The sequence below is a fragment of the Colletes latitarsis genome, chromosome 4, assembly GCF_051014445.1.
Source record: "Colletes latitarsis isolate SP2378_abdomen chromosome 4, iyColLati1, whole genome shotgun sequence".
Classification (NCBI taxonomy): Eukaryota; Metazoa; Arthropoda; class Insecta; order Hymenoptera; family Colletidae; genus Colletes; species Colletes latitarsis.
Genome location: NC_135137.1, coordinates 37393945 through 37421222, shown reverse-complemented (window position 1 = coordinate 37421222; position 27278 = coordinate 37393945). Strand labels below are relative to the sequence as shown.

Sequence of the window (27278 nt, the reverse complement as noted above, 5' to 3'; positions counted from 1 at the left end):
TTTTCGCTGGGCTCCGTATCGCGCTAGAGCGCCGCCCTCGCAATTACAATTTGAGAAACGCGTCGCGAGGCGAAACGGAACGTTTTATTGGCCGTACGTGACAAATTCCCAAAGCACGTTGCCCTAACTTGCCCGAACTCGTAAAACTCGCGAAATGATTGTATAGTTCGAAGTTTACGGCGCTTGGTCAGTTGTTGGGAAAGCAACGTCTCGAAAAGTATCGAACCCCTTTATGTACCTAGCGCGATTTAACGTTCGGCTTTGTTCTCGCTATCCGGTCGCACGAATTGTCAAATTTTCCAATGTAATTCCCCACATTATGGCTTGAAAATTTTCAAACATTCGCGCAAAAGAACTCTTAATTGTTCTCGAGTAAAGAGGTTCTCTTCACTGCACAGCAGTCGATGATCGAGCGAAGAATATACAAACAGCGACATCGTATTTCAATTTCCGGAGAATCCAAGGTATCGATCTCGAAACGACACCCAGTGGACGGAAAATAGCGTAATAAATTCGCGGAGGAGAAGCGTGTGGGTGGAATTTTCATAAAATTGGACGGATCTAAGGATTTATCGACGATGATTTCGGAGACTCGCGGGCCCGCGTGTCGCCGGTGGACGATTATCCCGATCTTCTCTCTTCTAATCGCGATTCATTGCCTTTCTTCCCGGGTCCTGAAATTTTCCGGGGACGCGTTAAAACGCCTATCCGTTTGCGAGAGTGACGGGCGGGGGTGGAATACCAAGCCCGTCGCGTCTCGGGGAAGAAAAAGAATGGAGTCGGGGCCGCAGAGGAGGGTGAAAGTTTATCGTCCGACAAACGACACCGACTCCGTGCCGACGAAAATATCTCCGAGCGAAGGAATTCGTTACCGCGGGGGCCTCTGCTCTCCGTTTTCTTCCTCTGTGTGTGGCGGCTGTCGCGGCGGTTTCGCGCGATTTTAAGCGACCCTTCGGGCGATCCCTTTGATGCACGTTTTCCGGTACACCCGCCCGGCTCCATCGTGCTTTTTCTACCCCGGGGCCCCGTTAATTATACGCGTTCGTTGCGTTTGGCAAAAATAGTAACCGTGGATCGCGGATAATCGGCGAGTTCGACGTTCACACCGAGTTACCTTGGCCAGAGGAACAGGACGGAGCCTGAAATCTAGGCTACGATTAATTGAAATTCTGGTATTAAGTCTGCTGGAAAGTTCTGGCTATTATATAATTACTTTTCGGCGCGCGGAAAAGTGATTTACGAAGTATTTCTTTTCCCCTCTCGTCGAGATGGGAAGTTGTTAACTTTCATGGAAATTACGGTGTGAATAGAATAGTAATGAATGGCGTAAAATGTATTATTGTGGTTAAAAAATGGCTGGAGATTGTGGTCGATAATTTGTCTAAAATGTTCAAACTTTTTGTTTGTGACTGGTCTACTTACCAATGGGCACACGTTTTATTTTATCCTTTTTCATCGAGTGTACGTCACGGTAAATTAGATTCTATATTTTTCATTAAAAGATTCCAATATAAAAGTGCTCAATTTCAAAGCGGGAAGAATGCTTTTTCATACCGTTTATTGCAATATCTTTATTAATTTACATTCCTGTATATATTCAATATTCACGTTTATTTCACACTGCTGTTCACAATATTTATTATTTACGATACGCGCGTGTGAACAAATATGAAATAAATAATAATGGTCAATATTTATTAACCAAAAATGGAAGAGAGGACAAAATAGAATAAAATAGTCTAATCTCTCTCGGGTTTATGGTCAGAATCTAACAGTGCATGAAATTACGAAATAAATTTCCCAACAAACGAGAGATTACACGTTACAGAACGAATATAAACTCGGTATCCTGAAATTAAGCTTCTTTAATCTGTTATTGGGTCGCATCCGTACAATTCTCAAGATTTATATCTTAATCTGAATCTAGTTGTAAAATTCAGATTCCTATGTTACCTAACCATCCAGTATAATATCAGGTAAAATATATGCTTCAGGATAATGGGAAATATAAAACCTTGATCACAGGTTTCGCAATGATTTATAATAATAACCTAAAAACTGGTGTAACGAAATAAAATTATACTATAGTACCATTTACAATACGGGTACCATTAACAGTTTGTGCCAGGTATTCGTAGAACGCTGAACTTAATGAATGGGCGTTTTTACACTGTCTTTCTTACGGCTGTAATGAGTGATTACTGCGTGCGTAGGACGTAATAATAGATCTTTGGGTGATGTATGGTGCATCACTAATGTGCCCCAAAAGGTTATTGCACAGCATCTTAATTCCTAGAGCCCCTTAATATTACGAAATCAGACTTTAATTCTTCACAAAATTGAGGTACGATCTAAGTTTGAGATTTCAACTCATTCAGTTGGGAGCCGTCACTTTACAATTGTATAACTAATCACAATGCGAACACAGATCAAAGTCGATCCTTTCCATCCAAAATAAAGTTTCGACAATTACGATGCGCGTTATACAGTTTCGAGCAAAAGCATAGGAATTCGCCTCGAACGACCAGGATTTTATTTAACGCGTTAGATGCTCAACAATTTTATTTTTCCCCGAGCGTCCAGGGCAGTCACCCCGGCGAACGTGCGAGAATAAAAAAAGGAACTGGCGCCAAAATATGCAAATTCGTCGGTTCGAAGGAACTGGAGGCGACGCGGAAACGCTGGATGCGCCGGGGGAGGGGGTGCGTCGTTGCGGGTTTCGTTTAAATTCACGACGCCCGCGTCTCGAACAAAGGAGAGAGCACACTTCCAACGAGACCCAGATTTCACGCGAGCACGAAAGCCCAATAAGGAAGACCGATCCGTCAAAGCGGATGTTTACACGCACCACGTGCTCGTGACTTCGCGTAGAATATTCTTGATCGAGCGGCCGCCCCGCACGTGTCGGGAAACCGAGGCTCGATGGCGGATGCCAGGGAATTTCGTCGATCGAAGGAATTTCTGGGTAACTCGTCGACGAGCAGCATGGAATTCTCGCGCTATCGAGCGCCGAATTTAACCCTCCTTGCGTTCGCAGCCCAAACGCTCGAATTACGGGGGAATCCAACGGGCACTCGTGTAGGGAAATTCGAAATGCAGTGGCCCACTGGAAAAATCTATCGTATAATATTTTAGTATTTTAACAGATTACTCACTCTAAGACCAGTGTAAAAGGTTTGAAAATCCTCAAAGAACTGCCCTCGTTTCTCTGGTGGGTCCACAGAACGTTGAATAATTTGTTTTACGCAACGAAATTAGGAAGTACTAAAAATGTTTTTCGGAAAGTAGAAAGGAATCGTTCGGTGGAACGTGCCTGGTGGCGAAACGGAGATATTTGGAGGGATCCGGCGTGAATTGTGGCGACGACTAAATAATTTTAGACCACCCTTCCTTTCCGCGTTTCCCCTCGGGTTTCTTTTTTCCGATCTTCGCATCCGGTGCGAGCCCTCGTGCGTGCTCTCACGCGTACGCGACCATTTCGCTCTAACCGTTGCGTGCTTTCGAAACAATTCGTAGGAAAAAGGTTCGAGGAGCTTTAAGAGGAAACAACCCGCCAGGAATGCGATTATTTAGACTATCGTCGGGGAATTCTTTTCGCGAAAAGTTCAAGGAACTTGCACGCGAACTACCGAATCGATAAACAATTATAAATGAAACTAGTGTCTGAACACCGAGTTAAAAAATCAGGAAATAGAGAATGTCTACGTGAAGCTCGATTAGTTTCATGGACGTATCCACCGCAGACCAAAATGAAGTATTCAACAAACTTTGTCCACGTTGCAACGTTAGAGCATGAAACTGGCCGTTTGAGCGTCGCGACCCTTGATGTGGGTAAACCTTCCCATTCTCATCCGGTCGTAATAAACCTAGAGTTGTTAAGACTCCGGTAACGCTGTAGCCAAACCACCAAAAACCGTCTGCTCTTAAAATGTTTCTTAAGAATTCAGAAAACCGTGGAATCGCGAACGGAAACTGAAATTATTAGCTACAAGACTCGCGTAACCTTTACTACTGTCCTAAACGTTCGCGTAACTTCCACCGCCGGTTGTAAAATTTTAACGTTTCGAGAATCTTAAGCACGCAAGATTTATTAAAACTTTCGGGACGCATTAATTCTTAATACTCCGCTGCAGAAGTTATTAACCTCTTTTGTGTCGCGGAAACCATAGAGCCTGGCGAAATCCACGGAACGTCTCGTTAAAAACTGCATTTAAACGCGTCGATATAAAGCGTGCAAATTTTTAGACCGGTCGAGACGATCGAGAATAGAAATTTCGTCTTATAAATAATTATGGAACTTGCTCGATGTTAACTCTTGGCTCGCATAAACTAAAATTTCTACCTTTCGTTCATCCTTGGAAAGATTATTAGCCTAGGGAAATTAATTCAAGAATAACGAATTAAAATTTTAGATTCATCGAGTGTTGGTTTTAAAAGTCCATCAATGGACTCTAATTTATGACTCCTAATTTATTCATCTTTCGTGATTTTTATACGCTGAACTGTTTAGCGTACTGTAGCTGATGACTGGTCGTTGGTGGGGATTCGCGTGCACGTGTTCATCCCCCAAAAGCGTCATCGAGTCTAGCTTTTGTTTCGCGCGTTTCCTCGGGACGCGTTTCGATTCTATTCTCGTTTCTTCGAGGGGAAAGACGCGGCGACAAAAGACAGATTCCAGCAGCCGGCGATGAACCACCCTAAAAGGCGACGAGCGCCTCGTAACGAGGGAGTGTCTGGTATTTACGAGATCGCGAGTATTCCTGCGTCGATCGTCCTCTCCTTGGAATTTTCAACGGGGGAGAGGCGACGACGTGTTTTCAGAACTACGACATTTTTCGCGCGTGGAACGCGAAGGAGGAGCCTTTGGATCAACGAGGCGTCGCGAAATCAAAGTCCAAAGGAATTCGTTTCGAACGAACGGAATCGAAAGAGGAGTCTCGGGTGCACTTACGTACTCTCTGCAATATGTCACCTTCTGACAAACTTGTAACGTAAATTGAACATTCGTATATTCGCGTGGTAACTTCGTACGGAGAAAAATATTTTAAATTAACGTAATTTGTGTTTTATTTTATTCGGGAAATTCTCTCCGTTCCGTTGACCATATTCGATAACGAGAAGAACAAGATAGGGAGTAGCTATTTATTCGTCCATTATGGTACCAGCGTGTCAGCTCGAGGACAATTATTCTCCCTTAATGCGCGGTGGGATCGTAAAGATGCGCTGAGACGCGACGTTGGGGAATGCCGTTTATCCAGAGTCAACCAACTATGACTCCATTCGATTTATTAGAATCACAGGACGTATACAGACTCTTTCATGTTCCTGTAGGTGCTAGATGTATGGGATGCTTGGCTTAGGGAGAATCCAGTGGCTGAATGGCTCAATTGTTGGGAGAAAGAGATCGGGACATTCCTCAGTTCGGGGAACTTTTCTTTCCCTATTCTTCAGGACGTAATATTCATTCTGGGCCCTATTAAAGGGGCCAGATTTACATAAGATAGGGTAGTTAAGAAACTCGTATGCACTCATGACTTCGTAATTTGGTATTACAGGTGCAAAGATCAATATGAGTGGAATAATATAATTAATACTGTAGAGATGAAGAAATGGAAAAGACAAATTCATAATACAAATATAGCAGCCCGACAATTGAAAAATTCTCTCTAAAAATAATCTGAAAACTACTTTGAATTTTCCGGACACTGTTCCTCCTCTCAAACGGTCCATTAAATCGAGCTTCTGCCGCGTAAGAATGCCCAAGAAAATAAAATCGTGAATATTTTGGTACTCGTGGACAAAGTTCATCCCTTTATTCGAGCATAATTGGAACATATCCAGAAATAAAGGTCTCGAGTGGTCCTGATGCCGGGTTTTCGGCCACTCGCGCGTAGCTGCGACCGCAAACGTAATTCCGCCGGTGATCGACGAGCGCCCGGCCAAGTTGCTCGATAATTAGGATCCCAGACGCAGCCGTAACTTCTCCGCTTACCTGCGTTCTATCATTGCCAAGATCTTCCTGCGTATCTAACCGAACGTGGTTCCCCGGTAAACGAAGGGGAGGATGGGGCCGACACCTCGACGTCCGCGTTTTCGAAGGAGAGATCAGACACACGAATTCCCGCGGTTATCCGAATTCTCCGTAACAATTACTCCGAAGGGAGCCCCGTAGACGCCGTGCAAGACGAATTCCGCCAAAGCACACACGTTTTATGTAACCATCGACCTTATGAATTCGCTCGCGTTAGGATGTCAGATTCAAATATTCGAACACTCTAAACTTGACGATATATACTATACCATTTAATATTACGATAAACTGTTTGACACAAAATAAATAAAAGAAGCTCATTGATGCCTACAAAAAGATATTACACATTTCCGTACAGCGTCAAACAGATTTATTAAAAATCAGAGACGAATTTTTAAGAAAAAAAAGAATTACAAATCGCTCTAAAAGAATTATTTTTAACTAGAGTTTCATTCAATTACATTTAAAAATTTCAAATCGTTCTGGAAAAATTATTTTCGGTTGCGGGGGTCAATTATAATCATTTTTGGTGAAGAGTCATATCCCCGAAATCCTATCCACTTTCTAGAAAAAAATTCGAGAAGGTGTGAAATTTTTCGACGAAAAAAAAAAATTTCAAATCGTTCTAAAAAAAATATTTTTGGCTGTAGGGGTCAATTACAATCATTTTTGGTGAAGAGTCATATCCCCGAAATCCTACGCATTTTCGAGAAAAAAATTCTTTACCGAAAATACAGTGTCTGACCATGAATGACGATTCCCCTGATATTCGGTGAAATTAAAAAGTTTCAAATCGTTCCGGAAAAATTATTTTCAGTTGCAGGGGGCAATTACAATCATTTTTGGTCAATAGACGTACCCTCGAAATCCTACGCACTTTCGAGAAAAAAATTGACGAAGAACTTGAACATAAACTATAACTATTTAACGTAAAAGAACGTAGAAACGTGATCGATGCAGGGTGTCTTTCTGCTGTCGAAGTCGAACCCTGTCTCGATTCCTATCTACATATTATAAACAAATGTTCGAGGAGCAGACGCCTATACACTTCTTACACTCGATAGCTTCTTTCTCACAATATTACATCCTCCTCAACAGGTTGCCCTCGCGAGTAAAAACGAGCACGTTCCAGGTAAATCATAGTCGAATGTCGCTAATCAGCGCGAAGTGATACGCGTGAAGTAGCTTTTAGGTCGGTTACGATTCGTGTTTCCGGTACGCGGTGGGTGGAGGTCGGAGTTTATGGTCGATAGCGTCTTAAGAAGTCCCGCAAATGCTTCCGCCGGCGGCGCATCGTCGGTCGACCGCTTGATAAACGGTTAACCTGCAGTCGGAGAGGTTCCTCTGGTAGCCTTCCGCTGCCACGAACGAGCGGAAGACGAACGTGGGTCCGGGATGAGAGCCACTGATCCGGACGACCGGTTGATTAACGATCCGACTGCACTCCGCGCCGCTTCCGCGATCCGAAACGGCGAAACGGATTAGGATCGCTAATCGGTCATGATCCGCGATAAATCGCTGCGCCCTGTCCACCGATACGCTCGACCTGTTCGCTTCTCTATTCGCGGCCGGGTTTGTTTTCCTCTCGACGGGACGCCGCGCCTCGTTCTGCCGTGATTTGGGTCAAGCTCGAAGGAATGGCTACTGGCCATTTCGGCGCAGCCCCCGCGCGAATTAATCGATGATGGCCGACGATCTGTTTCCATTTCCTTACCTGTTCCTTCCGAGCACCGCCGTGTCCAGGCCCGTGGCCAGACCTACGCCGAAAGGGCGCTCTCGACCCTTATTTCAACCGATTGGGCACTCAAAAACTTTTGATCGACGAACTGCTTTCGATAAATTCTCTCGTGGCCTATTCAGGAATTGTAGAGATACCTCGGTTATAAAATTTTAATACATGCTGGAAAATTATCTGAAGTAAGGTGGAAACTGATCCTGGCAGTCGATGCGTCAATTTAGCATTTTCAAACGAGGCAAAGTTACATTTGGTGTATGGTTGTTCTAATGATAACGAGCGAGTGTAACGTAATGAATGACTGGCAAGGGAATGGCGAGACTCGGACCCTCAGAATTGCTTCAAACTTTATATACGGAGTTATTTTTAGGCGGAGACACCTACTCCAGGGACCAATTTTAGTTTCTACGTTATTCCTCCATTTTTCAAACATCGTTCAACATTGTTCCAAAGTAATTTTCTGTAAATTCTAATACTTTTCGTTAGGTGATTATTCAACCTGGGCTGAAAGTATTTTTACAAGATATTACATATAAACTGGTGAATAATATAGCCAAATACAGAAGAAAATGGTATAATTTCATGTAAAACATCGCACTTATCGAAATACAATTGCGTCCTCGACGAAGGTCTCCGACGTGCAAAAACAGGTCGATATAGTCGCGTAGGATGTTCGCAAAATTGCATATTCCGTAGATAGGGATCGATAAACCGAAGATTCGTATTAAATTTACGAGTCCGAAAAAGCGACACGCTACGAAGTGTTCTGGAGCGGATATTGAAATCGATTAGGTGTAATAAATCGGAGCAACTGATATGGTAATGTATAATGTCGCGGAGAAAAAGTGTGTCAGATTCTTCCGTGCTCGAGGGTGCATACGAATAGAAATAAATCTAGGAATCAATCGAAGAATAAAAATTATAACGCTGTCGCGAAGGTTAGTGGTTTTGAAATGCTTTTAAAATATTGTTTCAGAAACGCTTTACGTAGAGAAAATAATGTAAGAAAGTGAGGGTCCCAGGGCAGTTCGAGGCACCGACCTGCTTTGAATCTTAAATGGAAACAGGGGGAGTAATATGTATCGCTGAAGTTGACGTCTTTGCCCAAAAATATTTCACCGTACAGTTTCACGGAATTCTAAGTTTAGGGGTTGGAGAGGGCAAGTCTCGACGTTCCCTTGCGAGTCTTAGGATCAAATATACAGGCGTTCGGGGCGGAATGTCTGTGTGTCGTTGGAATTGTTTATTCATACCCATAGTGACGGCCATATCCTTACGTACGAGCTGTATTTTAATTTTGAATCTGCGATCCCCGAGTTCTCCTCACCCCCTCCCGAAAACACAATATAAATAAAACATTCCTCGATGAAAAAACTAGAACGAGGAATAATCGGTATGATACCATGACCGCTTCATCGTTTTTTCGAACGTCGCACCCTATTCGTGCAATGGGATTTGTCATTTGGCGGTGAGTAAGGGGTGAATCACCAGTTTCGCGAAGTGACTGTTTTTATGGTTTCCGAAGTCGCTAGGGTAAATATAATGGGCGTGGGGTGTCCATAGACTATTACGTAGTAGCTTTAAACAGTTTATCGTTCGACAAATTGCCTGGAAGTTTCAAAAGTGGACTCTAAATTATAAGAATCGTTAAGAATAAACCCCTGTATCTCGGATTCTCGTTGTCTGTCGCGATCTGAATGATTTCCAAGCTTTAAAATTGTATCGATACGAGAATAAAAATTGAGAAAATAGAGAGTTCAAAGAGGCTTCGAGGCATAATGGATCGGAGGAGCTTCGTGTGTTCGACACGCCTGATCCAGTGCAACGGATCCTGGCTGCGATACGAATTTGGCTGTAGGGAACTCTTGGAGGTTCGGGAAGAGAACTGACGGTAATCTGAGATTCGCGAATAACGAACAGACCGTTTGCAAGCCTGTGAAACGGTCTCTGTTTGACTTGGGTTCGAACGATCGTAAAACACTGCGTCCTCGGGGGCGAGGAAGATCGATACCGCGACGGCTAATTAAGGAAGATAGCCGACGGTACCGGTTCAATATTTATAGTCGTTTGGCAGCACTGGAGAACGGAGCTGGAAAAGGAAAGAGGAAAACCGGGTCTTCCCGTTGATCTATTCCGCGAGCCCAGTTTCCTTTATCTTCCAAACTTATTTATATTTCATTTCGACGCTAACGAAATCATCGACCTCTCTCGTTCAGTTTCTTCTTTGCCACGAAAAACTATATTCTTGTGAGAATTTCTGTGGAGGCAGAGGTTCACCATCAGACGTCGTTCCTTTATTTATTTTAATTCTCATTGAAAATCTACCAGGGTGGTTAAATTTAACGGACAGTTTAACGTAAATCCCGACACAAAATGTAAAATCGATAGCGAACTTTCGCGCGTTTTTTCACAATACTTTTCAAACAATATTTCGTTTCATTTCTTATTTATCGCCGTGCTTTCCGATCGGATTTCTAGACGGAGTTCTTTGTTACAGAGATGAAACCGCCAGGAACGAGCAGATACGCGAGGAGCTTTCGGAAATCGTAAGAAATCCCTGGATCCAATCATCGACATGCGAGCATTTCGCTCTTAGGTAAGTTTCTTCTCGTCAACCTCGATCCGACTGAATATGCAAATTGCAGCGAGCTTCGAGATCATTCTGCTGCGATATTATTTAGATTTTTCGCAAATAAGCAATCCTCCGTTCGGGAGCATGATCGAACGAGACATAATTACTGCACGAAACGTGTACAAAATAAATGGTTTCTCTACTGGATTCTAGGATCGATATTGTGGTTTTCAAAGTTTGTCTTGAATGAAAAAATTCAGAATAGATTCTTTTCCATTTCGAGTCACGTGCGTGAAATATACCGCAAGTTTCTTTCTTTCTTTCACTTTGGAGAGTATGCAAGGTAAACTTGATAAGGGAATTGTGCACTGTTTGATTTTATCGAGCAAACAAAAATTTCGTACAATCTCAGTCGGATGTGGGCAGTTCAAACAGAGCAGAAGTCGAATCTGGAACCAGTACATGCTCGCTAAAAAGTAAGGTCGTCACAAACATTAACAATATAAACGGTGAGAAAATATTTCCTGAATTTCGAGTTACAGTAGTATCGTATTTGAAGATTTCTCGAGCCCCAAAACTAAAAAAAATTTTTGCGTATCGTCCTAGAAGCCGGATCTTTGGGTTCGGTCCATCCCTTTATGAGAGCTCTGTACTTTGGCACTTTTAATCCGGTTTTTATCGGTAATCGACCAGACTGCGTTTCGTGGGTCGCATTTGTATTATTATTGCACACCCTCCCGGCGATATTTACACAGAGGATCCGACAAGTACAGCCAGCTGAATCACAAATAGGGTCTATTTGCTTAAAATATTTGAGCTGTGGAAATGTAATCGGTGCTCACTTGAATAGTCTGCGGCCGTTCAAATAAAGATATTTACCAGCTGAACTGGGCTGCCCCGAATTTACCCCCCCCGTATCGATCGATTATCAAACGAACGCGAATTAAGTATCATTTCATATCGAATTTCTTCGTCCATGTTTCACGTAACATCGCGCGACTCGGGATTCCAAGAAAACTCTGCTCGAAAATTCCCGACGATCTCCAGATGTTTTCGAACAAAATAACATCGTAGAAGTAGAAATTATGGACGTATTTAATTAATTGCTCGAATTACGTCACAAATATTCCTAGACTTCTCGAGATACCGAGAAACAGGAATGGTTTGTTAAAAAATAATTAATGAATGTTACATGGGTGTGATGTCGACCGTATCAGATCTTCGTGACGGTTCATTCCGCTTGTCCTGTTTCATTTTTCCTAGAGTCGGTCCGGTTATTTATCAGATAATGTAATCGCACAGTAATTTTACCCTTTCCCGTTTCACATAATACTGCATTTTATTCTTATTCTCAGACATCGCGGCATCCTTCCGTTCAACTTACGTTTCGGTTGGACTTTGAGTTAGGGATTAAGTCAAGTTACGCTGTAATCGCCTTACGTTACATCCTGCTCGATATAGTTATTTTTTTTTTTTTATTTCGAGGCTGCAAAACACCCTCAATGTTTTCGTTAACGTTTCGATTACGAATGTACGCAGTGGCAAAGTGCTCGAACCGACTCTATGAACGAAATAATTTAAGGCCCGGGGTTGAACCGTCGAGGTAAATCTTTTCGTGATTTTTGCAATTACCCCGGCCTTCTTCGTTAACCCTTGTAAAGTACGACGAGAGTTCGGGTGAATTACGTTTCTCCACGTCGGGCCGCGACCTTTAACCGAGAGTCTTCCAAGGCGTGAGAAAAGACGTCGGCTAATCCAGGCTACAAATTACCCTTTCCAGCACCGGTAAATTCGTAATTAGACCCGCGGATGGGGGGGGGGGGCGGCCAATTAGACCGGGGAATAAAAACGTACCCGGTTACGGTGAACATCTTTTGCTCGTCCGGCTCTCGCACGATCATTGCGACGATGGTGATTGAATGTTTACTATCGCTACGAAATACTTCACCGTGCCTTTAATATTTTACACTGGGCTACGTATATATTTACTTACGAATACCATGGATACGAGTGTCTATATTATTATAGAAATAAAATTACATAAACATCGTGAGGTCAACAGTCTTTCGATCCTCAAAGTCTCGGTAAGAATCATACAAACGTTTTACCGTAGACTTTTATCGGTTACAATTATAACAGATATACAATATGTTTATGTTTGGAATCGATTTGGATGAAACTTCCATTCCTAGATTGTTTATTTCTCCAGTTTGACCGTAGGATATGTAGCATTTTTCATATTAATAGGGCTTGGAGCACCGCTGTTCGGGGTGGAATATACTTGTATATATTCACGTAATTTGGTTTAGGCGGTATTAGACTTACGTGGAAAGCCCTAGAACGAGTTAACTGCGTAAATTGAGGACTCGGTATATATCAAATTCTCAACGGTCAGATAGCTCGCCCTTTCTTGAGCCAACTGTATCTAAGTGCACCCTCGAGAACATTACGAAAATTCCCTCTTATCAAACCGGAACCGTACACCACGAGATACGAGAATATTGGTCCCTTCGCGCCGAATGTGGAACGTTGTATCATCAAAGACAATCGTACGTTCTATAATTTCGATTTATGGAAATTATTATCCCCTTATAACGTGGTGTTGCGTGTATATCTGCTCCTGAATGCAATTTTGGCACACTCACAAGGGCAAAAGGATTTCGTTATTCTTACCAAGTTTGAATGTTTTAAAACCAAACGCACCAGGTAGTTTATTCTGCATTGTACTAGATGTAATTCTAGACACTTAGTTACGGTATGATTGCTCGTAATTTGTGTCTAACGCAATCCGAAAACTGTAATGCATCTACTTCGATTTCAATAGTGAATTGTGCACTCGGGTTTCTAGAATTGTATAAGTTACGCTATCGATCCGGGGTCTGGCATACGAACCGAAACGTAGAGTTAATAAATACGTTCATGGTAATGTGTGCTTCATTATACCAATAAAGCTCGTACCGGCGCAGGAATTATTATCTTGCAATTGGCGGAACTGAATTCCGGTATTGCATCTTTATCGCACAGCGGGTCCTGTTAAAATTCGACGATGTCGCGGAACATTTTTTAAACGGCACGATACTCTGTTTTCATTATTTCGAAACGTACATCGAAATCAGAAACCTTGCAAAACCGGTGCAAACCAGACGAAAAGTATCGTGCAAAATTCCAAACATTCGGATACTCTATATTTTTTTTCTCTATACTTCGTACAATATCTATTCAAATCAGAACATTTTCACACGCGTGTCAATTAAATTCAGATTTAAAAAATACTTTTCTATATCTTCCTTTAGTGTCTGTTCAATCTGGGTAAAAAGTTGCACGATTTCCGCGCGAGATTTAATTATTTCGAGCTCGTGGCGCGCCCCGCGAGAGATATCGCGCTATAAAGCAACGCGGTTAGTCGGTCCATTAGTATTCTTTCGGATTACAAGGAACGTCGTGCGTATTCCGCGGCGGATAATGCTCGGACAGGGATCTCCGGGGAATTCTACGTCTTAATGAATGCCCGCCCGGGTCGAGGACAAGGAGAAGAGACAAATAATCCAGCGACAACGGGCGCGGGAACGCGAGAATCAGCCATGAATATTCAAGCCGATTATTTTGTAGTTATTCATCGGTTAAGTTCGCGAGACGAGACTGGTAGCAAGTTAGTTACCAGTGGCGCAGTTAAGAAGTTTGCCGTGGCAGTGCCACCCTTTCCCGCCCCCGCAGCGAACCGACGTTGGATTTAGCAAGCCTGGCGGGACCGCTGAATTTATCGCGGGCTAATTTCGCGACAACAACGCAAGCCCCCGATCGCGTGTCGATCATTGACGAGTACCTAAGTACATAGAACGAACCACGGAATTACTAATCGAGACGCCTGCCTACAACGTACGCCAAAGAATCATCTCAAATATTTTACAAAACACGATGTAAAATACGTTCGTTGCGTCGAGCTTATCTTTTCGAGGGGCTTCTTCGAGCTCATCGATATTGTTTTTGCATATGCAACGGCGTATTCCGACATAACCGTGACCTTTGACTGGCAGAGTTAAAATTAAACATGAAATTTATTTGCATCAGAGACCGCGCCAGATGAGAATCTGCAATGTAAATAGAAGACTCGACCACCGATACAAATTGCTTAAACGTGGTCGGGTCTTACGGGGATATTTTTGGGGCGTTGATTAAGTTTTTGGAAATATCTCACGCGGGATGAATAATGTACTTTGAGCAATTCCTAGTAGGCTGGAACCCCTTTGGTGTTTCTAAGAGGGTCGAAGCGCGCCAAGGGGTAGGTGATATGGATTTGCGTGGTTAAGAGCTGCGAAAAATACATTTGGTGGTTTGTACCCCCGAGGGTATCGCTTTACACGCCGCTCGATGAGTCTGTTTCGAGTACCTAGCCTGTATTATCCCGCAAAGTATACAATATCTTCGTGTTAACCCTTTCGAACCCTGAACTTTAAATGCAGTTTAAGGCCCGGTTTTGTTACACGGTCATTTTTCTTCGACCCTTCGAGACCGATTGTTTCCGCGAGGCACTCGAAGCCTTTCCAAAAATTATTCCCAGCAAGGATTTTCCCATAGCTTTAATCATTTTGCACGGAACTATCTATGGGTATTACGACTCTATAATTCTACATTATAAAAAGCAACGAACCAGGTTCATAAACTTGGCAGATATTATCAGCAGCGCTGGTTGTAAGTTTAGTCGCCGTTTCCACGAGGTAGAGATAACTGAATCGTCCTACGGAATAATCGTATTGGCTCGAATATAACGCGGCCCTTAACGTTTTGAAAATCGTACGTTTAATCCTCCATTTTACGAAAAATAAAACAACTCGAGCGCAATATTTTTACACTAAATCCTATGCTAGATGTATCAGCTACTTTCATCTTATCTCCGCTGCTCCGTGAATTTGGTTTTACGAAATGGTTTATATCTACGCTAATTCAAAATTATGGCAACGAGCAGTTTTTTCAGTTCGTGTACTTTTTGATGTTCTCGTTGCGAGGGAATCCGTGCTTCCAGCCGTGAAATACATTTTTACTCGAGTATCAAATGGGATTTTTTTTTTTTATTGAAAATCCTCGAGTAATAAATTACAACAGAAACAAAAATCGCTTGCAGCTTTTTTCAGGACACGATTAATCCGGTACACGTCTTTTTTCTCGGGTAAAATATCCATGATTTCGGGTATCCGCGCCCTTGTAGGGTCGAACGATCAACTTTTATCACGAGGGAGACAGCGACGGAGTGTATCGGTGCAGTTTCGATGTTAAATTCAGAGGTGGAAGCCAGGGACGAGATGCACTCGAGACGTCTCCAAGGTAGAGGCTAAAGTTTCTCTTGGCTCCGAGGAGACCCTTCTTCCCTTTGAACTCGCTCGTTGGGAGTAAATCATGGATTTAGCATGGGCGTAGGACTCGTCGTAGCTCGAATAACTTGCTCTACCTTCGGAGCATACTTTTTTTTAAATTACTAGAACTGGGACTTACGTGCCACGAAACTCGTTAACCTGTGATGCAGTGGTAGCAAACTCTTTATTTTTTTTAAATTTTCCACCGTCCTCTGCCTTTGCTTCTACCCTTATTTATCTGATTTAATTTTATAATTACAATTTATCGTCGACAGAAACTTCTTTTGCCCGTTCGAGATAATATTCTTAATTCGTTGTTAGAAGGTAGTTACAGGCACATCAAAATTAAATTGCATCTCGTGTTTTGACAAAAGCTTCCTTCATATGGTACGGTGACATTAAACTTGAAAGTTATAACAACTCCATGCGAATTATCAAAATTGTTACAGAAACATCAGAATGTTTGCAGAAGTTCCGCGAGCAGCCATATTCGGTTTCCTGTTAATTAATATTTGTATATTTATACGAGACTTCCGTGAACGAAACTTGATAAATTACTAAAAATTATTTTAGACAGATCAAAACATAATACCGTGCGATCGAGCTACATCGTAGCAAATATAATAGAAAATTATAACAAAGTTCCATTACTAAATGTTTACCAATTAGTCGACACAAACGCAGTCGTAGCTAACTTAGGAGATTACAACCCCCAGGAACAATCGTTTAACTTTAATCCTCTGGGATGTGTTTTTGGACCATACACCGTCTCTGTAAGTAAATTAATATACTAATGTTATTTGTGATACTTTTCTAACTTTCTATCAAAATTTCTTCACAATCGACAGTCACTATTAAGTCCATCGTTCGAACAATGAACCACCCACACTTTATCGTCGACACGATTAGCAACTTGCTCGCGTGTTTCGTTTCGGGGGCAGTTCCCCGGTCGAGATAATTTCGCGCGATTTTCGCGGTGGGAAATTTCGTTTTCGAATGTTTCGGGAAATTCGCCGGTTACGCGGCGGCGCTCGGTCCAGGCTTCGTTTGCGGAAGTTTGAAGCGGCGAGAATTGAAAAAGTTGCGTCTCGCTCGGAGCTCCGGCAGGATTTTAATAATTCGCGGGGAAACAGGGCCGTGAGGGGGAGGGGGAGGGGGGAGGCGGGCGCGAAGACCCGTTCGAGAACGCGACAAGTCTGAAATGGAAGAAATCAAAAGTTGCCGGCGTGCTGTTCCTAGATTCGACGCTCGCAAAACGAACGACGCGACCGAGGCAATAAGTTCCGGAAACTGCATCGCGACGAAAGAGTTCTGCCCTCCGGGAGACGCGTTTCTCCCCCACTTGCCTACTAAATATGAAAAGAATTAACGCCGTCGACGCCTTTCGCGTTTAGGGGGCTGAAAATTTCGACTCGTCGCTGAGATTTCAATTTTCGTATCGTCCCAAATATTATGTTCAACTCTATCGATTTCGAGTTACACTGTGGAACCTGCTTCTATCACAATACAGCGTGCAAAATGTAAAATATGATTTTTTGGTAGTTTGGCGACGCGTGGAGGTCCGAGGCGCGCAGCAGGCGTCGGTTCGCGGTACAGCGGGCGTAAATTAACGGGAAATTTCGTAGCCGCGAGACGCTGCAGCTAATCCCGTAGACGCCGAGCATCGACGTTATCGTCCCAGAAGAGGCAAATCGATTCGTTCCGAATAGAGAAGTCGAGCGAACCCGGCCGACTGTGAAAGCTTCCGTTCGCTTTCGATCGGCGTTCTTTTTGTTTGAAACTTCCACCCTCCCCTCCCCGGGCATCAGTCGGTGCACCCTTCTCCTCCATCTTTCTCTTTATCCAAGAATAGCTCGGCTACCATAATAACCGCGTGGAAAGAATAGATGAGAGGAGAGTAATTCCTGCTCTGAGAAGAGTCGCATCGCGATGTATATTCATCCTCGACTCTCTCGCTTTTTCCTCCCCTCTCCTTTCCCCCTCCTTTCTCTCGGCCGCCAAACGTTTATCTCCGTCTCTCCAACCGACTGCAGTCCGCTGTTTGTCACCGCAGCTTCTCCGAGCCTAAGCATTGTGCTCGCTTTTTCCCCCGTCTTCGTCTTCCTCTGCCCGCCCAACCCTCGCCCGCCACCCCTTCACGAGTCTGCGTTACGTTTCTCGTTACGACTCTGTCGTTCCTCCCCGATTCCCGTGTATTTTTGGACGACGGACCCGAAGAAACGGTTCAACGACCTCGTTCGTCCCTGAACCGGTGACGTATATGCACGCGACGACTGACGAGCACCGGGGTAAAATCGTGATTGATCGTCGTTTTACCGACGACGTTTTCAACGGGCTCCCCTTAACGAGTGCTTGATACGATTCCTTGGTTCCTGCCCGGCTGTCCCCCGTCCTCCACGGGCGAAAAATGCCCGACGAACCGACCCCATAATTAGACGGAAGTCATAGTCGCGTCCCAGGAATCCGGCGACATCGTGTTCCCTCTTCGCTTGGGATCGGTGATCGATGCTCGATACCCTTCGTTTAGCAACTGGTGTCCTAGATTTTTACCACGCTGCTGCACCCTCTTTCAACTCGTAATTAATTTAACGCGTTCTCAACATTTAACCCTTAAGTGGACTCTCGATCTCAACTGAATTTGCTTAATGTTGATTTTTACCAAATTGGTAAATGGAAATCAACTTCCCTTCAAAGCATTTAAAAAATAATGAACTGATGGAGGATTGCATACATTTTGCAGAGGGCACAAAAATCCACTAAAAGGTTAAATAGAAATATATTCAGTAGTTAAACGGAGTGCTATTTTCGTACATTATTAAAAAATTTACAAGTATCAAAGTTCGCCGAGTTCGAAGCACTAGATTTGGAGACCGCTAGATATATTTTTGAAATCTTACCGCTTCGAAGATGAAGTCAGCGACGCGGATTACGTTGAATTCATATTTTCTACCTGAATCTACTGCACGAATATTAAAGGTTTCGAAATAGAAGCGGATGTAGTAGCGTATGGCGAAGTTTAGGAAGGTTTCGGTGGAAGATGCGGAGGGTTGGGCGACGCTGGGTTCGCAGGATTCCGATGATTTCGATGTTTACAAGTGTGGGTGACGCAGAGCCCGGATTACACAGTGTAGATGGGAAACTGAGCGCAGATAAGGGTCGCTATATTACACACGAGTAGTAATGCGACCAATTCAATGGCATAGATACTCATTTATAGCGATGCGTTTCAGTTCCCCAGCATTACATTCAGTGTCTCAAACAGATATCGAAATAAGTTGTCGCTGGTATTTGTTGTCAAATATTGCCAGGTAGAACTATGTATTATAGCGATAATTCGAAGAATTACGAAAGATTATTATCATTTTGATATTCGTTGCGTCTTAAAATTTTGTTTATGGATCAATTCGATGTCAGAGTATCAGTTTCAACGGGTAATTGTAAAACGTGTCTCGGTTGCATTGCATACTCGCGAGGTTCCGTCTCGTTGCCTCGGATTACGCGAGTTTTACATTGTCGAGCTGGACGACCGCTGCAAACGCGTGAATTTATTTTACTTTACATTTGATGGGTAGATTCGTACAGAGCTCTACGGCGTGTCTCGGATTCCCACGATTTGTACTTGTCAGGCAACTTTGTTCGTTACTGCGCTACATACTAACAGCTCGGGAAAAAAGGCCAAAGAAACAGCACGGCGAAACTGCAAAACTAGCGTACCTGTAAAACCGTCAGAAGTTAGACGAGTGTCGGAGGTCACGGGATTACATCTAACTTCGCGAGAACCGCGAAATCTAGCACATTTCTGCGTACATCATTTACGATCCAAGAAGATCAAGAACGTCGGTCGCCAGAATGCTCCAAATTGTACTCCAACCCTGACCTTCGCATCTCTAAAAAATTAAAATCTGTGTTTCTTTCCTTGTTTCATACATTTGACGATTAATGACAATTTCTGGTGCCTTATTTTAACCATTATTTAATAGATAAATTGATTATTGCGAGCGTTGTTCTTTTCGAGTTTACGATGAATGTACGTCGTGTTTGTATAAGAGAACTTGAATTATACTTGATCGATAACGGTGCACGTAGAATAATGTTAGTTTCTTTCTGTAAGAATGTTGAGGTTGTTGTTATCTAAGACTGACTGAGTGGCATTTCTCCGGCTTTATTCCGCCCACAGGAAAAAAAGTTTCGCGTAGAAATTACGTTGTCCATTACAGCAGGAAAGATAGGAAAGAAAAATGGGGAGGCAAAAAATTCAAACAGTTCGACCGAAGTTTTATTGTTGGATTATGTGCTGTGGCACGTTTAAAAATCTACCGTATCCAATTAAGCTTCCCGTCGTTTCTCGATAATAAATAATTATACCTTTCGTTCGGGGATAAAAGGGTTTCATTCCCTCCCCGGGTTCGTACGTTTAACGATCGCGGAGATAGAAATTAGTAAAAATCCGTATTTTTTAAACAGCGACGCGAAGCTCCTTTGACGTGAACTACAACATGTTTCAATTTGAAAAAGATCTCCGATATCGGAGAAAAAATTGATCGATTTCACGCGGAATGGCCTGTACTAACCCATTTAGTGACCGCTCGAGGACGGTTTGACTATAACGCTTCGCTGGAAAATTGAAAAACGTTTAACAATGTTTCATTTTACAACGAAAATCACAATATATATGCAAATCTAGATCGACGGAATAAAAAGTTGATGAACGGAAATAAACATATTTCCGTTCCAACGACGGAGGAAATTTGATTGTTTGAAGTCGATATTGCTGAAAGCGACTCGAGAGTAATTTCTATCGACCCAAAATATAAACAAGCGTCTCGTTCCTTGCAGATCTCTTCTTCCGAGAACCGTGCACTACGTATGCTCGATCCGTAAACGGGATTCAGATCGTTTTTCGAGCGGTCTTTCCTTCTTCGTTCGCCCTTTCTTTCACGCGTGGCAGCCTGGACGCGAAACGGCGCGCAGCGCATTATCGATCTCGCATCAAATTAATGGGGAACAAGCGTAATCTCGTGCATGAAACCAACGGCGGCGGTCTCCGCGTCTCTTCGGTCCCTCCCATCCACCCACTAGCCCTCTGGAGGTGGACGTAGTTCCGTGGCTGTACGCGTTCCCGACAAATTGACCCCATAGTTTAATGGTGCGCTGAGTTTCGAGTAGTTGTACCGCAGCAGATAATGGAGTTGGGTCTATATTCGAATGATAATATTCGAAAGGCGGCCCTTCCATTTCGAACGAGTGGAAATGGCTCGTACCGGAACCGCTTCGTTACCGCCATCGACGATGGCGAAGCGGACCGTAAATGACTCGTATAATCGGATCCGCCGTTAATTCGCGGTCCTGAAAGCAACGATAACAAGGTCGACGTCGGCTGCACGCGCGTTGTCTTTTTCAATCGATGTGCCCGACCGATCTAAATCGTTGGGGGGGCGAGGAAAAAAAAAATTGCCACCGGAGTACTTACGGCCTCGCGAGAGGAAGAGGGCGGGGGTCACCGGGGGGGGGGGGGGGGAGGACGAGAAATACCGTAGTTTTTACGCAGACATTTACGATCACTGGCGATTCGCGTGCCCAGGGGGCTTTATTCGTTTACCAACGCGGGAGATAAAGCGGTTAAGAGCGGTGTTTATGGATTCGAATCGAGCGATAATCCGCGCGCATCGGAGCACCGGTGTGCAAGGGATTTGTTAAGGATGCGTGTACACCTGGGAGGATCAAAACTGGGCCGATAATTTTTCCGTCCGTGCCCGTGTTTCCCGACTTAACAATTACGTTCATCAAAACGGGATTTCGGTCGGTCGCCGAATATATCATTCCACCGCAATTTCACGGGTCGTTCGCTGGGAAATGTCCGTGGACGGATTTCCCAAACGTTTTCAGACTAATTCCTCCACTTTGAGCAATGTTTTGCGGTTGGGTTTGAATTTGACATCGTTTTAAGCAATCGTTCTCTGTGCGTGGAAATATTTTCTTGGAATGTTTCGGGGTAAGTTCGTACGCGAAACCCAAACAACTTAAAAGTAGTATCCGCGAGTGAGATGTAGATGTAATATTGTTTGTTATTAGAGCGAGAGAACTAATTGTAAGTGAGAAAAGCGTCATCGCGAGGTATTGAATTATTTTACGTATTTTCGTTTGAATATATGTAAAAATATAAATAAACCACCGACGAATCCCCACTCATCGCTAACTGGACGGGACTCGCGAGCGGTCAATTAGCGTTTCCGAGACTTTTGAAACGCGTTCGTCGTTTCGTTCTTCGTTAGTTAATTTCCTGCCTCGGCAGTTTTCGAGTTTACGAGCTTCGCGGGACATGTTTTAAGCGAATTACTTTTCGCGGAACGCACTTCCGGCGCACGCGGTCACGTAAAATCAGCAGCACTTAGGCGAGCTCGATTCGTTTTTCGGGTCGAAACGGTTCCTTGGAATTTCGATAACGGCCGACGGTCACGCGACCCGTTGCACACGCAACGAGGGTGGCTGGAATTTTTAGGGAACCGTGGTCGTTCTCTCCGCGTTCGCGGGGAATAACGGTGATCCTTAACAAAAGCGAAATTTTCGATATTCCCGTTGGAATTTTTTCGGCATTACCGAGTGTCGAATTCCGGGATCCCTTCGGGGCTTTGATCCTCCGCGGTCGTCTTTCATTTTTCGACGCTGTAATCGGCGAACATATCGGAACAGAGGGAAATACGGACGTTGCCTCTGTAAAAGAATCGAGAGGAACCGGTACGCCGGTTTCGATCAAAGTACTCGAATACGGGAGGCTTTAAATGCGCGATTTAATAAACGTTGGATGTTTGCAAAATTATTTTTACCAAATTTCCGTGTTTGGCGCCCCTGGCGTATTAACCTTTCGAGCTTTTTTCGTACGGTAACGAATCTCGGTAATTCCACGGATTAATCCTCCTCGATTTTTACTGTTTGACGTGGGTAAATAAAACGCACAAGGGGGACACGGAATAAAAACTTGAGGACCGCTGATGCAAGCTTGCGATATCGTGTTTACATATTATTATATCTTTTCCCTCGAAGCAATATTTTTCAAATTGATAGAGGTCTCAGGAAAGCCTCTATAATTATTGAGAAACAAATGGTTGTGAAGGGGTACCAAAAGAGTTTGAGATTCAGGCAAATCGGAGGTTTTGTGCAGCGATCTTAGCCACCGTGAAAGAAAACGTTCAATTCGGTGGACATTGATGGAAAGGGGGCGAGGCTGGGCCCCAGCAGGAGGGGAGGCAAAAGAGCAAAGGAACTGCAAATAGAGTGTAGCAGGGATAATTGCTCTCGTGATGTCACGGCATTTATCAAATCCACTCCCCGAGCCTCGCTCCAACCTTCCCGACCGTAACTGCCCCGATGAGAACAAGTCCAGGGGCTTCCCTCCGTCTTTCCAGCTACCCTATCGCAGTCCTTAACGATAAGGCCAATTTTACCGCTGTCGGACAATCGTTTTCTTTTTTTTTTTATCCGTTCGTGATTCCGTATTCGTCGCTTGTTCCGCGATTAATCGGAATTTCGAATTGTCGCGTACGCGTGACATTTACAGCCAGAGTTTATCGATCACAATTATGGCGGCGCAAGTACAATCATCCATCGTACCAACTGCGACACAGAATTAACACACATTTTTCAATCATTTCCAATAATATTCTGGACATTTAAAATTAATTAGATTAACGGATGGAGGTACAGTTTCTAATATCAATTTGCATACAAGGACCATGGACTGCTAATGTTTACTTTTAGTACGTTAGATAATAATGGTAATTATTATGACGTAACATAGAACGTCGTAAGTGGTACTACTTTGGCGTCTCTCCCCCGTATACTCATTATGGTATTCGCGTTTATATTTGCTAATATGGTTGAATTTAGTTAGAACGAGCCGCAGACAATGCGAGATCTCTACTCTAACGAGGAAGAAAGGTATAACGATGTTTATTAACGCATGCTCTCGTATAACTGGTCATTTTCATAACGAGCGTGTTACATTAACGGATCCACTAATTTTGCGAAATTTAAGAAGTATCAAAGCGAAATTGTTACAAAGACTCACAATTAAAAAGACTAATTAAAATGAGCATTAACAGGATCGTATTATATTACTTTATATCTGCATTTATGTAAGTATTTCAATTCAACTAAATAAAAGGATTTAACTCAGCATTCATACAGCGAACAATGATTATAACAAGCATATTTTAACGACCTTCTACAGTTCATTGTGAAACAGCTTCACTGTGATAATATTATTAACATTCTCTAGAGATTAAAAGAGGTTAAAAAAAAAGAGTTCTTTTATTTTGAGAATCATTTTGATCTTACGTGTAATCCCCAGCCAACGACCTTGAGATCTCGATGAAATTGACCTTGAAAGCTATCCTTGATCGTAATATTCGTTCTCCCAAAACGAAAAGCATTGCCTCGACCGGTTATGTAGCATGTCACACGGTACAAGCAACTTTCGTTTGCTCCACCAATCGCTCGATGGACCGGTTACCTTCGTTCGTTTTCATCTCACTTCGTCCAAAAAACAATATTACTATCGGCGTGGACGCTTCTGAACAAAACAGGAGTCAACGATCGCGACTACTAGTTCACCGAACTGGTCTGACCAAAGATCGAGCTATTCTCCTCCGAAACGGTACCCTCGAAACTTTTAGAATTTCCAAGGTACGTAGGTCCCGTGGAGTCCGTACGAGTCCTCGGGCACCCAATCACAGTTTCCATATTCGACGAACGATATCGAACGCCGTCGAATCAAGAATATAAGGGACACGAGTCATCGTTCGCGACGTCTTCCGCTCGCGCTCTAGAAAATCCTCTGATCGAATCGTTCCCGTGGAATTCTACGCGAGAAGAGCCATCCACTAACTCGTGATATAGACTAGTCAGACCTAACCCAATTGCCCAGCCCAGCATCTTCCCGATTCCAGGGCGAATTTATTGCGACCGCCTAACCGAGCTCGGAACCTGTATTACTGTCCCGTGCCCTCGAAATTTCACAAGCTCCAATATTAGGGGACGCTTTACGGTTACGTGACTTTTACGTTCAACGAAACTTTCACCTCTCGACAGTCGAAGCGATAATTAATGTATCATTCAGAGTCCATTAGCTCTTTAATATTTTATTTTCCAATTTCAATTTTCAAATGTACATATACATCTTTACATCGTCGATTAATTTCCTACTCGAGCGTTCGAAGTCTAGATTGATAATTATAGAAAAAAAAAAAGGGAGAAGCGATCGAATGGTCGATCATATTCTGATCGTATTTAACATTAATGCAAGGTAATCGGTGACGTTTAACGCGGGGGAACGGAGCCAACGTTGTCGTAATTTTCATTTCATCGGTGCATCGGGCCCGGCTGCGTTATTACGTCGGAATTATTCGCACGCATAAATAAAATCCACGTCCATAAATCTCCTCGTACAATAGTTTCATTGAAAACCCGCCAGACGGACTTTAGAATCAATCGACGAACAAATTATGTCCGCGGAGAGGGCATTCATGAAACCGGATCCTCCTTCGTCGGCGCATTAAAAATTCATGCGAGCCGAACGTCCGTTTTTTTGCGATTTTATGTCGCGCTGCGGTACGTTCCTTCGAGAACAATGGCAATTATGCACGGTACGAACGATGGACTAAATCGCTGGCAAAGAACATTGGGTCATTCCGCGGTTTAACGACGTTTCACGATTTTGATTATTCGGGATCCCGAGTCCACTTTTTCGAATGTCCGCGTTTTATCGCGGAGGGAAGAGATTTATCTGGCACGGCAGAAACGAAATAAAATCTTACGAGGCGATTCCGGTTGGCAATTACTCGCAGCCAGACACGGAGATCCGATCGTGGATCTGTCACGAAGTAAATCCATTCGCGATTATTGACCGTGTAATAATTGATTAGCCACTCGTTTACTAATCACGCCTATCGACGGTTGCGTAAATTATCTTATTCGACGCATGTACGTCCGATTTCGACGTCTATTGCATTTGCAACGTATGAAATGATATATGAAGTGTCTCTCGTTATTGTAAGTGATTTTTTTTATACAGGGTGTCCGGCCACACCTGGGAAAAATTTGAATGGGGGATTCTAGAGGCTAAAATAAGACGAAAATCAACAATACCATTCTGTTGATGGAGGCTTCGTTAAAAAGTTATTAAGAATTACATTCAAAAATTTCGAATCGTTCTGGAAAAATTATTTTCGGTTTGCGGATGTCAATTACAATCATTTTTGGTGAATACACATACCCCTGAAATCCTATCTACTTTCTAGAAAAAAATTCGAGAAGGTGTGAAATTTTTCGACGGAAAAAGAAATTTTCAAATCATTCTAAAAAAATTATATTTAATTACAGGGGTCAATTACAATCATTTTTGGTGAATACACATACCCCCGAAATCCTATCCACTTTCTAGAAAAAAATTCGAGAAGGTGTGAAATTTTTCGGCGAAAAAAAAATTTTTCAAATCGTTCTAAAAAAATTATTTTCGGATGCGAGGGTCAATTACAATTATTTTTGGTCATTACACATACCCCCGAAATCCTACTCAGTTTCGAGAAAAAAATTCCTTACCGAAAATCTAATTTCTGGCCAGAAATGTCTGCCCAAATTTTCATGCGAATCTTAAGAACGTCATAACTTCTGAACGGATTGGATGATTTTAATGTTTAAAAAAGCAAACTACGCGTATTTTAATGTAGAATATGTACAAATCGCAAAAATATTCGAAAAGTTGGTCCTTGACCCCGCAAAATGAGAAAAACCCAATAAAAATGTTCCAATTTTCAAACAGCCATAATTCCTACAATTGTGAATATATTTCAATGAAACTTTTTTCTGAAGTAGAGCTCATGGGTACCTACAAAAAAGTATTAGACAACTTTTCTGTAGGGCGTCAAACAAAATTACTGAAAATGAAAAAGGAATTTTTAAGAAAAATCGACACAGTACCTAAATTTTTCGGCGAAAAAAAAAATTTCAAATCGTTCTAAAAAAAATATTTTTGGCTGCAGGGGTCAATTACAATCATTTTTGGTGAAGAGTCATACCCCCGAAATCCTATCCACTTTCTAGAAAAAAAATTCAGTACGGGCCGAACTTTAAACGTTAATAACTTTTTAACAAAGCCCCCATCAACAAATTAGTATTCTTGATTTTCGTCTTATTTTAGTCTCCAGAATCCCCCATTAAAATTTTCCCCAGGGGTGGCCGAACACCCTGTATAAAGAAGACGAGTTTAAATAGTAGATATCGTAGAGTGGTCTAAAATCTGACAAATAAAAATCTACGATAAGTTCTGTGATACAAGGAGACAGTAAAAGCTGGCGGAAAGTTTTCCAACCGACTTTAATGTCGGCGTTATCGGAACTGCTTCCGAGTCGCGATATTAATTTCGAATGGACGACGACTTAACCGGCAGTAAAGCGTCCGCGAGATGCAACAATAACGAGAGGGCTGTCGGGCGTGTAAAAGTCAAGGGCTCGACGACTGTCCCGTTGAACGCAATAATTCGACAAATTGGTGTTTCTTCGAGGGCGCATCATTCTTGCAAAAGCAAAGAAACGGGAA

The 27278-nt window shown here is 43.0% G+C and overlaps 1 protein-coding gene across 1 annotated transcript in view; it reads left to right on the top strand.

Annotated features, from left to right (window-relative positions):
- Positions 1 to 27278, top strand: part of LOC143341396 (uncharacterized) — a 179700-nt gene that overhangs the window by 140977 nt on the left and 11445 nt on the right. Inside the window, exon 6 of the mRNA XM_076764297.1 lies at positions 10264 to 10362. Coding sequence (XP_076620412.1) covers positions 10264 to 10362 — 99 coding nt within the window. The remainder of the gene's footprint in view (positions 1 to 10263; positions 10363 to 27278) is intronic.